The sequence below is a fragment of the Neoarius graeffei genome, chromosome 12 (assembly GCF_027579695.1).
Source record: "Neoarius graeffei isolate fNeoGra1 chromosome 12, fNeoGra1.pri, whole genome shotgun sequence".
Lineage (NCBI taxonomy): Eukaryota > Metazoa > Chordata > Actinopteri > Siluriformes > Ariidae > Neoarius > Neoarius graeffei.
The window spans coordinates 10,950,110-10,966,829 of NC_083580.1; the positions used below are offsets into that span (position 1 = coordinate 10,950,110).

Here is a 16,720-nt window from a genome sequence, read left to right on the forward strand (position 1 = left end):
GTCCTCCATTTTTCTCTCCTGTTTCAAATTTGTATCTCACAATGCCTTGCGCGAACGGGGAAAGCCCACCACGTCATGCATGATGTAGTATCTTGAATAGGGTCATGGTGAAGCAGGAAAAAATAGTGGAGAATTTAGGGCCACGTGGCTGTAAATTCATTAACTGTTCGATTAAAAAAAAAATATGTAAATAAAATTGAAAACCTGTGATTCGAATTCAATAGCTTTTGGTCCACTAAACAAAAATAACTGGGTGTCAGGGAAAATTGTTTTTATGACCTAAACTTGAAAAATCTGAAAGGCAGTCCACCTTCAATTACACAAATACAAACAAACAAACCTTCTTTCTTATAGACCATGCCTGCTTTGGGTTTCAATCCGAATGCTGATCCAGATCCAGGTATTTGAAGCACTAAACTCATCTCATCTCATTATCTGTAGCCGCTTTATCCTGTTCTACAGGGTCGCAGGCAAGCTGGAGCCTATCCCAGCTGACTACGGGCGAAAGGCGGGGTACACCCTGGACAAGTCGCCAGGTCATCACAGGGCTGACACATAGACACAGACAACCATTCAAACTCACATTCACACCTACGGTCAATTTAGAGTCACCAGTTAACCTAACCTGCATGTCTTTGGACTGTGGGGGAAACCGGAGCACCCGGAGGAAACCCACGCGGACACGGGGAGAACATGCAAACTCCGCACAGAAAGGCCCTCGCTGGCCACGGGGCTCGAACCCGGACCTTCTTGCTGTGAGGCGACAGCGCTAACCACTACACCACCGTGCCACCCTGAAGCACTAAACTAATATAGATAAACAATATCATGTTACACCCCAACAAACACACAGAAAGACTGCAACTGTTTTGCGTCAGATGTATTTATTGATATGCTACACTACAACATTGTTAAATACTGGTATGGAAACTGTTCACATTTTTACAGTCATGATATTGATCAGGATAAAAAAAAAAGCAATACATCTATGTTAAAAATGCATACTTTCTCATTTGTTTCAATAAATTAAAACAAACCAGACACAATAAATAATATGTTCTACAGACACTGACTTAAGGCATACTCTAATTCAGCAGACCAGGAGAGGAACATGGTGAAAGATCACAGATGAAAAACAAAGAGGAGCGCTTGATGCTTGATTTACATCCAAAACAATTCCAAAATACAGGAAATTGAAACTCAGGTGTCGAGAGATGTATGCTGATTTAAAAAAACAAGCAAACAAACAAAAAAACCCGACCCCAACTCATTCCAGTGTCCTAACTCCTGCTAATAATAAATACGCAATTCAAAACTATGAAGTTGACCATCTATAGTTTTGAAATGTCGGACTTACAGATAATTTTATAGATAAACACAGTACCTAAGCAGATACTGAAATCAGATTTGGGTGTAAACACACCACAAACGAGTACTTCAATGAGTTCATGTTCAACCAATTTACTACTCACTTGTATTATCAATGACTCATCATTTTGATCTTTCCTGAAGAACCTTTCCAGTTGTTTAATTAGCAGATCAAGTCTACACAAGTTAAACAGTATGAATAAAAGTCTACGGTTATTTCCCTTCATATGTTACTCTAAAGCAATACATCATACAATTCATACAGTATTTAGAAAAGCTAGAGTTTTCATGCCTGGGCTGTGAATAACAGCATCATCAGGGCGCCATTACTTATTACTATGCAATGAACATGACTTTTTTTTTTTTTAATCCTTTACATAATAATCCTGTGTACGTCAACGGTACTGCATTTCAAACCTTAAAGAACTATCAATTCCTGCTTATACTGTATTATATAGTGGCGCTAAATCTTGACGTGCTGCAAAATGGTGTTTTTCGGTCACACTGCTGTGGTCCAGATCACAGTCCAAATGAGAAATAATTCATAAATCTTTGGCTAAAAGCAAGCAACCAAACTAAAGTTTTAAAAAAAAATGGCACTGGTCAATTGAAATCCTGTCACATGGGAAGTATTCGTAAATTCATCGTGCGGAAGTGTCAACATTGCTCACAAGAAAATTCGAGTGTAAAGGAAAAGTCCTGCCTATTTGATTTCTTTTTGGGCTTTTTTCACCTTTTATTGGATAGGACAGTGTAGAGACAGGAAATGAGTGGGACAGAGAGATGGGGAGGGATCGGGAAATGACCTTGGGTCAGAATCAAACCCGGGTCCCTGGATTTATGGTATGGCGCCTTATCCACCTGAGCCACGACGCCCCCTGCCCATTTGATTTCTGATGGCTCACATACTTGAGGACTGTGAATTCACAGGTCAAAGTTCACTTACATAAAATCAGAGCAAAGCAAAAGAAGGAAACGCGACATTTTTACATCTCGTGTCCTTTCCCCTTCAGTGAACTGGGTTTTTATTAGTATTTGGTCTGAGCGCTACTTTCGCCGAAGGGAAAAAAATAAATAAATAAAATACAGAAATGTGTGACTTTTAGTTGCCTCCAGTATTACTGTAGAAAAAGTCAAAAGTCATAAATGCTATGGCTAAACCACAAATATTGGCACCTTTGAATACTGTACCTAGCTTTAACAATATCACTTCTTCATATAAATTCGTGATAATGTGCATTTGGCACACGAAAAATAAAAATCAAAGTTTTGTCGTTTAGTTCGAGTAACATGATATGCATTTGTGCAATAAACCCAGACACAGTGCTATTTATATCATCCTACACGGTTACATTTTGTCATAAGAAATGCTAACTACTGTAATTCTGGTAGTACGGTACACAGAAGTCAATCTTGAAAATCCCTTTCTCATTCCCTTAATTTCAGATCATCACAGTCATGCAGCAGTAAACAGATGTTTATGGAAACAACAAGACAAGCAGCATCGAAAAAAAACAATAATAATTATGGTGATGATGATGCATATTTCTATCCAAAGCATCTGTCAACTCTGAACGGTGAATGAATGAAAATCTTAATTACATAATGAGTACATTTCAGTTTCCTGCACAATTTAAATTACTCTTCAAGCTCGTCCATGCAATCACCGGCAGAACTCAACTGTCCTTATTTCAGCTGGATTCTTTATTTTGGTTGATGAAAACCTCGCAAAAGCATTTGAAATCATTTTAATGCACCACACCTATCGCCACTTTAATAGGAAACTTGTACACGTGTTTATTCATGCAATCATCCGATCTGCCCATCATGTGACAACAGCGCAGTGCATAAAATCATTCAGACAGAGGTCAAGAGCTTCAGGAGGCGAAGTGGCCAAGTGGTTAGAGCGCTTGACCACTAAGCGAACGGTCCCCGGTTCGAGCCTCGGCTCGACGGGGATCTGGGGCTCGCTCCCTGTCCACCCAGCAGTGAATGGGGACCTGGTGGAAACACTGGGGGAAGTAAGGCGGCAAGGAAAGGAACTGGCCACCCTACCTCACTATGCCGATGGCCCAGGACAAGTGCGCTCTCTAACAGGCACTCCCCCAATGTACGAATCGTATATGGGACCCTCTCTTCTTCTTCAAGAGCTTCAGTTCGTGTTCATACATGAGAATGGGAAAAATGTGATCACGGTGACGTGGTGCTGCTTTGAGTACTCGCTGGTGCAGGATTTTCACAGACAAGTCTCTTGAGGTTACACAGAATGGTGTGACAAACAAAAAACATCCAGTGAGTGGGATTTCTTTACACAGAGATGAGAGATCGGAGGGGCAGTTCTTGAAAAGAAACTGGACATAAAGACCAGGCGGCGTTCAATTGTGTGTTGTGAGAATGCTTTTCTGTGTACCACGTTTGTAAAGAGTGGTGAGTTACTGTAGACTTCCTGTCAGTTTGAACAAGATCAACTGTGAGCTACTGCTCACTTACGTATCCCCCCGCTCTGGCTTATATCAGAATGCAAGCAATCGAAGGAATAGAACACTTACGAATGGTGACTTCAACAAATAATTAACCCTGAAACAAGTAAGTAAAGAGCAGTGTCTCTCCCCAGGGATTTCAAACAGCATCCTGGTAAACTGTCATTTTGAAATAGCATTTTGCTTCTTGAAACAGCGTCAAAATCCACGCTATATGTTTCGTAAATACATTCAGTCAGTAAACAGGAAGTCGATGTGCGACAGACCTGAAAACGGTATACACGGTATAGAACCCCAAGCTGAAGTTCGGTACCAAATATCAAGCAGTTGTGATTTGTAGTTGCTGAGAAAAGTGTGATTAAAAATTTTGTAAATCCACCCTATATGTTTCGTAAATACATTCAGTAGGTAAACAGAAAGTCGATGTGCGACAGACATGAAAACGGTACACATGGTATAGAACCCCAAGCTTAAGCTTGGTACCAAGTGGCGATGATTTGTGGTTGCTGAGAAAAAGGGTGTTTCGGACAGAGAAATACGGAGATACGGCCGGACGGACAGAAGTAAACCAGTATACACCACTCCAAGTCTGGTCATTCTCCTGTGATCTCACTCATTGACAAGGTGTTTCCACCCATCGAGCTGGATTTTTTTTTTTTCAGACCATTCTGTGTATACTGTTGAGACATCCTTGCAAACAATAGTGTGTGAAAATCTCCATCTAGCACCAAGAAACAATGTCACCGTTACCCCTTTTGAACCAACAGGGATTGGATTCTTTTTTAAAGATATTTTTTTGGGCTTTTTGCACCTTTATTGGATAGGACAGTGTAGAGACAGGAAATGAGCGGGAGAGAGAGACGGGAAGGGATCGGGAAATGACCTCGGGCCGGAATCGAACCCGGGTCGCCCGCATTCATGGTATGGCGCCTTAACCACCTGAGCCACGACGCCGCCAGGGATTGGATTCTTGAACTGGTTCCATTCAGGATTCTCTGAACCTCGGTGCCAGCGAGCGAACCAACCCACATTTTCACCAGTTTTGAACGGAACGGTTGTAATCAAGCATGCATCATGAACAGAGGGTGTTGCACAATTCACAACAGGAGTAAACAGTAGTCGCAAGATGGCGGACCATATTGACTACCTGCAAGCTTTTGTTCTGTTACTGTAGATGTTTTTAGTCCACTTCATTTTTTTTTTCTGAAGCTGTATCCTTTTCTGTTGAGTTCTCCATTGCTTGCGCTCAGCTTCCTTTCCAAATTAATGACACACCCACTGATGTCATCACTTTTTGCGCTGGAAAAACCAGCTATATTTTGGTTCCAGCTGGGAGCCAAGTTTTCAGGCTCCAAACCGATTTATTTTTGGTCGAACTGTTCCAAACAGTTCAAAATTGGGTGCACGGATCAGAACAGAACCCGTTCCCTGTTGGTCAAAAAGGGGTATGAGATCAGATTTCACAATTTTTTTCTGATGTTTGATTTGAACATGAACTAAAACACTTAATCTGTACGGTATCTACATGAGGCTATGCATCACCCTGCTGCCACATGATTGGCTAATTGGATAACTGCTGGAATGAACAGGGGTACAGGGTATGTACTCGTATTAAAGTAGCGAGTGAGTGGAATCTGGGATATGAAGAATAAATGTACCTAAAACAGAGGACAGCATTAATGTGAAGAAACAAACAAAAAAAAGAAGCCTCCCTGACATTCCAATATCTGAACACTGTTGTGCATCAAGACATCACTTAAAAAAAAAAAAAAAAACGAAATGAGAAGCTGCAGAGGTTTTTTTTTTTTTTTAAGATTTTACAGAATAACTTTATGTGAAATGTTCTACAAATAAACATGTTACTCCTTTCTCCCTTTTAAAATACGCATTCATTTTCATGTCGATGCATTCGATACACACACCCAACACTCTTACCTAACTAAATCTAACTCCCTCTTCGTGGTGATACCAACACTATGTCCTACCATAGGAGGAACCAATGACGTCATTATTTCTGCATTTCCTTCTTATATTTTTTTTCCTTTATTAGTTTTAGGATAACCATTTTATTTCTTTTAGTAGTTACTCGAGGGTTAAAGTCGAGCGGTGAGTTAAACTCACAGTACAGGGGGTCTGGGAATGAGGGGGTAATGAACACAGGGTTACTGGATCTGACAGGCTGAAGAGGAGGTCGCCTGGCAGCACACGCACGTAGGGTTGACTGATTTAGGAGGAATCAGATCGAGATCTTCATCATCTGGGATTTCGTCCAGGCGATAGCCGTCTTTCAGGAGCTGGATGTTCAGGTCTTGATTGATTTGCTGAAGAGGAAGCAAGAAGAAGATTGATGATTTAAAAAAAATAAATAAATAAAAAACACATTGTCAATCTGTTTTATTTTGCAGATCCCAAAACTAAAGGAATAAACAGCACAGGATGCGCTGTGATAGGAAAGTAATAAATAATGGGGTGGTATGAGGTCCCGAAGTGTAATCTTGAAAATTAATCAATACCAACAATTCAGTCATGCTGTTGGCTCTAATGATGAAGATATGACATATATTTGAAAGGATTTCTAGTGTGTGTGTGTATATATATATATATATATATATATATATATATATATATATACACACACACAGATTATTACATGGCTGAACGAAGATCTGAAGTTTATCTTCGTGTGGTGAATGTATACAGTATATTACGAGTGAGCGAAGTGAATGAGTGATGCATTTTTCAACACAAGAAGATAAACTTTATATCTTTGTGCCACCGTGTCTCATCTCATTATCTGTAGCCGCTTTATCCTGTTCTACAGGGTCGCAGGCAAGCTGAAGCCTATCCCAGCTGACTACGGGCAAAAGGCGGGGTACACCCTGGACAAATCGCCAGGTCATCACAGGGCTGACACATAGACACAGACAACCATTCACACTCACATTCACACCTACGGTCAATTTAGAGTCACCAGTTAACCTAACCTGCATGTCTTTGGACTGTGGGGGAAACCGGAGCACCCGGAGGAAACCTACGTGGATAACATGCAAACTCCGCACAGAAAGACCCTCGCCGGCCACGGGGCTCGAACCCGGACCTTCTTGCTGTGAGGTGACAGCGCTAACCACTACACCACCGTGCCACCCTGCCACTGTGTAATGTTCTTTATATTATACAGACACATCCACAAAAAAAGCAAGTTAATCAAAAGAATTTTAACTTCGAACCGGTTCGCCATTTTGACAACACGCGTCTAGTCAGCGGGAAAACACTGGGAGTGACGTTATCGGAGTGAAATATCAGGACTTATTATACATACAGGCCACTTTTCTGATGGAACACAAACATGTGTTCAATTCCCTTCTAGCGGGTTTCATTCATTTGCTTTGATAGCATGCAAGATTATTAGCATATCTCTTATCCGACGTGTATTACATGATTCTACCCAATGGAGAATGAGTGTTGAATATGGTTCACAATATTGCATGGTTGTCAAGACAACATGACGTCACACATCAGAGATGTAAAACTTCCATGCTAGCGAGCGACTGTGACAATTTGTGAACAAACATGGCCGCCAGGTTTGCTTCGTTAAATACGGAAGATTTTGAGAGAGAAAGACACGTTGAACACCCGAAAGGCTACCAAAACTTCATTAGATATTCTTCATGCATATTTACAAGAGAAAAACATGAGTTTTTGGAGTTGGACCATTTTTACTATTAGAACTTTGACTTTTTACATGTACATTGAATTGACAGAACACTGGATCAGAGTCAGCATTCAATACAGGGTTTCTGCAGGCTTGAACAAGTTCAATTTAAGACTTTTTAAGACCTTTTTAAGACCATAACAGGTTAAATTTAAGACTTATGCCGCACAAAAAAAAATAGAGAAAGTTGGGAGAGCCTGAATTACTTTCGAAATAACAAAATTTATTATCATTCACCGATGAACTCATTACATCCCTAGGGTGCGCTCTTGCATTAATGAGGAACTAAGTTGCAGTGGAGCCAAAGACATCCCGCAAATCACTTGAGGATGAGGCGTTCGATTCCGTACAGTTTGTGTGTTGTAACGTTACAGTTTGCACGGAGTTAGCTGATACACAGTCTCGAGATGTGCTTGGACCTGACAACGGTGAACAAAATTGAGTGATGGCATGCGATTGTTGCAGACTTTTATGGGCAGCCTGGTGCTTCTCCGCTTTCGTGTGCGATTCCGGTGCCTTTACACCCAGGGTGCTGAGTTTGAGTGTTCTTTTGCACAATGTGCAGTACGCCTCAAACGGATTGTTTGGTACACGTTTTAACCAGTCTACGAAATCATTGCGTTCAAGCCAGCAGTCGTTAAACTTGCATTTACCCATTTTGCTACAAATCGTGACAATAGGGCTGTGCGATATGGGAAAAAATGAATATCCTGATATATTTTCTCCATTTCACGATATACGATATGTATCTCGATATATTTAAATCTACGGTCAATTTAGAGTCACCAGTTAACCTAACCTGCATGTCTTTGGACTGTGGGGGAAACCGGAGCACCCGGAGGAAACCCACGCAGACACGGGGAGAACATGCAAACTCCGCACAGAAAGGCCCTCGCCGGCCACGGGGCTCGAACCCGGACCTTCTTGCTGTGAGGCGACAGCGCTAACCACTACACCACCGTGCCGCCCAAGTGCTCATTCATTAAATTATTTTAAAAAATAGATCTCCAAGCTATTAACCTGACTACTGAGAACCACTGGAACATTCACAATAGAGAGAGAGATTGAGGGAGAGAAGAGAGAGATCTGCAAAACATAATTTTCCTCTTTGCACACTTTTGAACTGAATGTTTTCTGGCTCTGCCTCTCAGATGTGTATCATTCCGATATTGCCTTCTCTGTAAAATGTCTGCGACCAGGCAACTCATGTTTGGGATCAAGTGTGTTTGGTAATTTTTGGAAGCCTGGTTTTTCCACTACACTAACTGGGATCATGTCTTCGGCAATGAAGTTAGTGATTGCATCCATTATAGCTCTCCATCTCTGACTCGTTTTCTCATATGGGGGGGCTTTGGAGAACGAGGCCACTATGGTCATTTGTTTAGCTCGTGGGGGGTTTTAGCTCGTGGGCAAGTAGTTCGGAGTTGAAGAGACTCTTCATACTGTACCGGGTGAGTTTTCAGGTGATGGAACATATTTGTCGTGCTGCTGCCTTTCGTGATGACAGGTTTTTTTGCACACTTTACAAACTGGCATTTGCTGTTCCACGTCCTCCTCGCGATATCCAAAAAATGCCAGATGACTGACCCTTTACTAGTTCTTTTAGGAACCAATTCGTCCGCTTCCATTTTTAATTTGTCGCTGAAATTGACAGAGCTTACACAGTAGCCTATGCAACACCAGCAATTGCACGAAGTGAGTCAGCGTTGTAAACCGGAACCAGGAAATCTTCCTGCCGGCAGTGTTGCCAGATACTGCTGACGTTTTTCAGCCCAAAATATGTTATAAAAACCCGCCAAAACGCACTTAAAACCGCCCAATCTGGCAACACAATTGAAACTAGAAAATCTTCCCGGAAGTTCCTTTCAGCACCGAGATGCCAACCAATCCCGGGTGACAGCTAGGTGCTGAAAGGAACTTCCGGGAAGATTTTTTACATGCAGAATAATTCTGCACGTAACCTAGGTCTTAAATTACCCAAATGAGATTTTAGACCAACAGTGCAAAATATCTCTGTATTTTAGACTTTTTTAGGCCTAAAATTGAAAATGTGTAATTTTAGACTTTTTTAGACTCCGCGGACACCCTGTCAATATTAATAAGTTACCCCCCTGTTCTTAACGTTTTGTAAAATCTATAATTGTTCAATTGAATGTGCATGTATTATAATAATAACAATAATAATAATAATAATAATATTGGCTGGCTTTTTTCATGGTATATCAGATATATTCTATTCAGCTAGCATGGTATTGAACTTTGACTTGTTCAGAATCATGCTAGCTGATTGAAATATATCTGAGGGTGTTTTCACACCTGGTCCCCTTTAAAGGAACCAGACTCAGTCCTCTTTAAGGGGACCAAAAAGTGGACCAACAGAAAAAGAACTCAGTTCTTTTTGTGTCCACACTGTGAATTTATTACAAAAAGGACTGGGTTCTCTTTCTGGTCCAGTTAAGCTTTGATGGGGCCTCAGTCCTCTTTCTGTTCACACCAGGTCCTCTAGAGCCCTCAGACCCCCAGTGCACGGAATTCTGGGTAATTTTCTCTTGAATCAAAATGTCTGCTGCCATGCTGTATTCTTTGATCAAAATAGTGCGGATTAAGGAAAATAAATAAATAAATAAATAAATAAAATATTAATATATTTATATGTGTGTTTATATATATATATATATACATATATATATATATATATATATATATATATATATATGTTTATATATATATATATATATATATATATATATGTTTATATTTATATATATATAAATACCCTTTCACACTTGGTCCCTTTCAGCCATCTAACCGAACTCAGATTGATGACTCAGCATTTTTTGTGCATATGTGAACACTCCAACCGTACCCAGACCCCTTTAAAGCGAACCGAACTGAGACCACCTCAGGAGGTGGTCTCAGTACGGTTCGCTAAAAATCAACGGTACGGTTCGCCTAATCTGCGCATTGTGAACAAAAAGCGCACCGGGTTCACTTCGCCTTTTTCACTGTAGTTTAACCTTCTTCGTTTGCCGTAGTTGGTCACGTGACTGTAGCAGGGAAACTCAACTTCTTTTTGGAACTTACCACAGCCGCTTTACAGTTCTCTGAACTAACTTACTGATGAGTCGGCCACAATAATATAACTATATTTTATATATTATATATATATATATATATATATATATATATATATATATATATAAATAAAATATAATAAATTTATTTTCCTTAATCCGCACTATTTTGATCAAAGAATACAGCAGGGCAAGCATGGCAGCAGACATTTTGATTCAAGAGAAAATTACCCAGAATTCCGTGCACTGGGGGTCTGAGGGCTCTAGAGGACCTGGTGTGAACAGAAAGAGGACTGAGGCCCATCAAAGCTTAACTGGACCAGAAAGAGAACCCAGTCCTCTTTGTAATAAATTCACAGTGTGAACACAAAAAGAACTGAGTTCTTTTTCTGTTGGTCCACTTTTTGGTCCACTTAAAGAGGACTGAGTCTGGTTCCTTTAAAGGGGACCAGGTGTGAAAACACCCTGATATACCACTCAACGCCAGCCAATATTACTTAGCCGCAGTGTATTTCTTCTGAAAAATGTGAGTTTTTCAACACGAGAAGATAAACTTCATATCTTCAAGTCAACGTGTGATTTTCTTTTTATTATATAGACACAATCACAAACAAAAAGTACCCAAATTTTTCAAAACAATTCATCAATTTCCTCACGAGAGGCATAGAGATTTATGTCACAGTTTTGGTTCTCCATGTCCCGGATGGAACTCGTATGAAAAATGCAAGTGCCGTATTTCCCAGTAAAATACTCGTCCATATACATATATATGTATAAAACATATGAAGAGTTTGGTTCCAAAATGCAATTCCATTGTTTCGAAAAAAAATCACTTTTTCTGATTATGGGAAGTGATAAAAAGAAAACCACTGTATCCTGTTTTAAAATGTATTGACTAACTCCTTAATGATAATAAACTTCAAAAATGAAATCCAGAACTAATTAACAGCTTTTAACTGAAACAAGTAAGTTTTTTTTTTGTCAAGTCGTGACATATCCATGCCACGGCATTTTCCCCCAAAATGCTACGTATCCCTTTCTATTTAAAATGCGTTTAACCATGTTCTTTCATGACAGATTATTTTATTTTATAGATTATTTCATTTTTTTAGATTATTTTATCAAAATTATTCATAATTCAGCATGAAATTGTCCAATAAATGAGAGAAGTGACGAAGCGAAGTGAGAAGTGACTCCATGGGCACAGCCATCTTAGAAGACTTCACGCCAATGTCGGCCTCTGATTGGCCAAATGTATATGTCTGGTTTTGAGAAAAATCAATCATGGCGCTTGTTGCGTTTTGGAATGAAAGGCCGTAATGCAGTGTGTAAATCAATGGCAGATATCGTGTTTTGGCGAAAACTGAACATGGTACCAGTAAGATATGATAATTGCTGATGGTTTGGTGGCGGGAGTTTCAATTTTTCAAATTTGGTGTTTATCGCGTTTTGGAACCAAACTCTTCCTGAAAGTGGTGGTGATGACAAGTAAATGCAGACAAACAGAGGTCAAAGTGGCATGGGAACTGTGGCAACTGTGATGACTAAAAGACTTTCGTGACGTCCGCAGGTCCCTTACAGATCTCACCTCAGCGGAGGAGTATCCTGACGACGAGTATCTAGACACGTCGAAATCATCATCGCTGAAAAATAAGGAAATAAATAAAAATTAGAGACCAACATATCGTCGCTGTCAGGTCAAAACCTGCTGTGTGACATTTTTCCTTTTTTTACAGGAGACGTAAAAAACTGAATAAAACTCTGAAATAACAAGCTGAGAAGCCAGTAAAAGTTGTTCTATTATTAGCTTGGTCAGTTAAATATCCATCAAAATAGCTAACTGCAGCATTATATTAGCGTAAATTGCAAAAAAAAAAAATCATCCTTGAGAATTGACCTAAATTGTCACATAGCAGGTTTTGAACTGACAGCGACGATATACAAGACATTGAACTTCAGTGAATAGTTATAGCACCATATGTAAGGAATAAAACGTGAATGGGTGTGCCATTATAGGAATTATATTAAAGGTAGAAAGAAGATCTGATGTGACCTATCCTGGGTTCAGTTTTGAAAAAGCTGCAATTTTAACAGGGATTTACAGATTTTTATATCCATTGTAAAAACGTAACCGCACATTTACGCTGATTTTATTGCGAGTAATGAAGATGCAACAGTGTGGCATTTTAGTGCAACTGATTTACAGTGGCATCCAGCGGGGAGAACCCGCCTCCATCTGTCGATGATTCTGCTAATTACAGCTTGGCTTTAATGAAAAAGACTAGAAATACAGGGGTGAAAAGTAAAAAGAGAGAGATAAGACTGAACTACATGAAAGTACACAGTGACAATAAGAGATGGAGCACTGAGAGAGAGAGAATGGAGATGAATGTACGCACTGCATGACCTAATGGCCTGACATCATAGCCATGACATCACAGGGTGACCATTATAAGCAGCTGAGAACCTGATATCATCTGCTATTACAGGAAAATAATCAAGGGCTTTACAGTTACCAATCCAAAGGTGATTATTTTCCAATAACAGCACATTCTGAACCGTTAATTCCCGTTATACTACAACTTACCAAGTCTATCAAATTTTATGCGACTTTTCTTGTTACATAAACATCCCAGATCAACAATTATACAGGACGTTTAATGCTTGTATCTGAGCAGCATGTTCCATAAGAGAGCACTTTTCAGATCAAAAAAGAAAACATAATGAAGGCTGCAGGGGTTTGGAGCAAATTTAAGAAGCGAGTGTGATGGTCCAAGTGTCCAGAAGAACTGGGGCTGGTTCTGCAAGATGCTCAGTAAAACCTACAGCTCATTTCCTTATCAAACTGCACTCACTGTACCTGAGACTACTATTTTTTTGGTGTACTTTTACTGAAAATGACCTTGAAATGCTTAAAATTATGATACCTGTCAGTATCCAGTGCTACCAGGGGCTTCTCGTCAGGACTCTGGTCTAAAGATGAGTAACCTTTATTAGGAACAACCAACCTACAGCATAAAAGAAAGAGGTAAAGAAAACTTATATTAAATTAAAGTTGTTGTTTTTTTTTTTAAAAAAAGGCATCACTATTTCACTTATACTGTGATCTTTCGATACAAACAAATTCAATGTCTGGCAAAATGAATAGGTTTTTTAGGAACAATTGATATCCAGGTGAAATGCACAGAAGAGAAGTGCATTTTATTAACCCTTTCAGGACTGGGGATGGGTGATATGACAAAATTATCATATCAAGATTCAAGGATTTCTATAATATACAGCATACATCAATGTATAAAACTAATGATAAAAATGGCAGTAAAAAATTGAAATGTGTTTATTTTATTATTAATCACATTTATAAACAACAAAATCTCTTTTCAGTGTCAAATATTATTTGCTTGTTTTTATTAACAAAAGACATAGTTAAAATATTAAACACGAATAAATAAATGCATTTTTTTTCTTTTTAATTTTTTTTTATTTATTAAAAAAGTAAAAGAAAAATATAGTGGTTTTTTTGCATTTAAAAGATTAAGTACAACATTTTCACATCAGCTGTCTCCACTTAGTTTATTGGATTTTTTTTTTTTAACTGACAAATTATCACAATATTTATTAGGCATGGAATGATATATCGTGCGGTGATAAATTGTGAAATAAATACAAATCGATGAAATTAAAAAATTATCACAATTATTATCAGGCTTAGTTTTTCCTAGTTGTAATCGCGTTGTTTAGACAGCATGTAAAATATAAACATTATTTATAAAATAAAAAATACAAATATAAATACAGGTAGTCGTCGACTTACGACTGCGTTTGGTTACGACTGACCGGTCGTAAACCGATCTGGTCGTAAGTCGGCCTATGTTAAATGAACGCAAGTATATTGTGATGTGTAATGATATTGTAATCATCTTAAAGTCTTATTTTATCAGCATTTTCTTATTTCATTACCGTGGCTCATTATTTGGTTTAAGTCAAACACTGCGTACAGTACAATTCGTTTAATATGTGCAAAACAAAAAATACAAAATACAGGTGTGAAAAATAGAAAACATTTTAGTTTGAAACACACCAAAATACAAATGTAAAACATAGCAAAATACAAAATTTAGTGACCGCTGGCATCACTGGTGCTTGGCTGTGGGTCGTCTACGTTATCAGCAGCTGTTGCAGCGCTCGGGGTGGCGGGAGCACTTGCTCGTTTCATAAACCAGGAGCTGGGGCGGAAACTGTATGATGGAGTGCGCGAGGGCACGCAAGAGAGACTGCGCATGTGCCTGGAGCTGGGGCGGAAACTGTATGACGGAGTGCGCGAGGGTGCGGGAGAGAGACTGCGCATGTGCCTGGAGCTGGGGCGGAAACTGTTGTACGCGGCGAGAGGCGCTGCCGGGAGCTGGGGCGGAAACTGTCGTACGCTCAGCTCGCTCAGCTGGGAAACACTTGCCAGTCATAATCAGACGGTCGTAAAGTCGATCGGTCGTAAGTCGCATAGGTCGTAAGTCGACGACTACCTGTAAATAAATATTTTATATATATCTCGTTATGGGCGGCACGGTGGTGTAGTGGTTAGCGCTGTCGCTTCACAGCAAGAAGGTCTGGGTTCGAGCCCCGTGGCCGGCGAGGGCCATTCTGTGTGGAGTTTGCATGTTCTCCCCGTGTCCGCGTGGGTTTCCTCCGGGTGCTCCGGTTTCCCCCACAGTCCAAAGACATGCAGGTTAGGTTAACTGGTGACTCTAAATTGACCGTAGGTGTGAGTGTGAATGGTTGTCTGTGTCTATGCCCATGTTTACATTAGACCGTATCAGTGGATCATCAGATTAACGTTTTTAAAACGATTAGTGTGCACACAGCAACACCAATACACGATTTGCGTGCACACAGCAACACCAATACACGGATACGCTTGGCTCCGCAGGCATCCTGCGCTCCAAATCACTCCGCCCTGAACAGCGAGTGCCCTCTGGAGGGTGCGCACTCCGGCCCTGCGCAGCTCACAGAGCGCGCGAGTGAAGTGCACGAGCCACGATTCAGGACTGAGCCGCTGTGTGTGTGATCCCAGCGCATATCACTTACCACTTGCAAGTGGAAGGATGGCAAGCCTAAAGACAATCATAACTACACAATGGGCAGTATTTGCATCAGTATTTGCAGTATTTTCATACTTTTATACTCTTTAATGAAAGGTGATACAAGGCGGAAGTCCGCGCCGTTTTTCAGCAGTCGCGTCACATGACCAACGCCAGCGAATCAGGAAGGTGGATGTCACAGTGACGTTGTCCAATGACGACGCCAGCTAGAGCTCAGCACAGCGTATCCACGTATTCTCAATGTTTACACAGCACCGGAGCTGACACGATCTAGATTGAATACGTGGACCCTGGCGGATTCCCGTTTCCCGGCGTTTCCAGGCGGTTTAATGTAAACGGACAGTGCATCCGCGAAGAAAACGAGACAGATACGGTCTAATGTAAACTTGGCCTATGTGTCAGCCCTGTGATGACCTGGCGACTTGTCCAGGGTGTACCCCGCCTTTCGCCCGTACTCAGCTGGGATAGGCTCCAGCTTGCCTGCGACCCTGTAGAACAGGATAAAGCGGCGAGAGATAATGAGATGGGATGAATAATAATAATAATAGTAAACAATATTATTGGCTGGATTTTTTTCGTGGTATATCAGATATATTCCATTCAGCTACTCATCTTCAACTTCTTCAGTATCATGCTAGCTGAATGGAATATATCTGATATACCATGAAAAAAATCCAGCCAATATTATTTAAATATGTCACTCAGATCCGCAATGTATTCTGTATGAAAAATGCGAGTTTTTCAACACGAGAAGATAAACTTCATATCTTCAGGCCAACATGTGATTTTATTATATAGACACATTCACAAACAAAAAGTACCCAAATTTATCGATTTCCTCACAAGTGACATATTGAGATTTATGTCACGGTTTTGGATCTACATGTCCTGGATTACAGCTCATGATCAATGCAAGTGGCGCATTTCCCAGTAAAACACTTGTGTCCATATAATATATTATAATATGAGACAATTCTCTTTCCTCTGTAC

General features: G+C 40.1%; 1 protein-coding gene across 1 annotated transcript in view; it reads right to left on the bottom strand.

Annotated features, from left to right (window-relative positions):
• Positions 1-925: 925 nt before the first annotated feature.
• The window catches only part of fam219aa (family with sequence similarity 219 member Aa), a 63,547-nt gene continuing 47,752 nt past the window's right edge, over positions 926-16,720 (bottom strand). The window contains exons 4-6 of the mRNA XM_060935513.1: positions 13,562-13,642; positions 12,223-12,277; positions 926-6,169 (exon numbers count right to left, since the gene is read on the bottom strand). Of these exons, the coding sequence (XP_060791496.1) occupies positions 6,011-6,169; positions 12,223-12,277; positions 13,562-13,642 (295 nt within the window). The 3' untranslated portion in view covers positions 926-6,010. The remainder of the gene's footprint in view (positions 6,170-12,222; positions 12,278-13,561; positions 13,643-16,720) is intronic.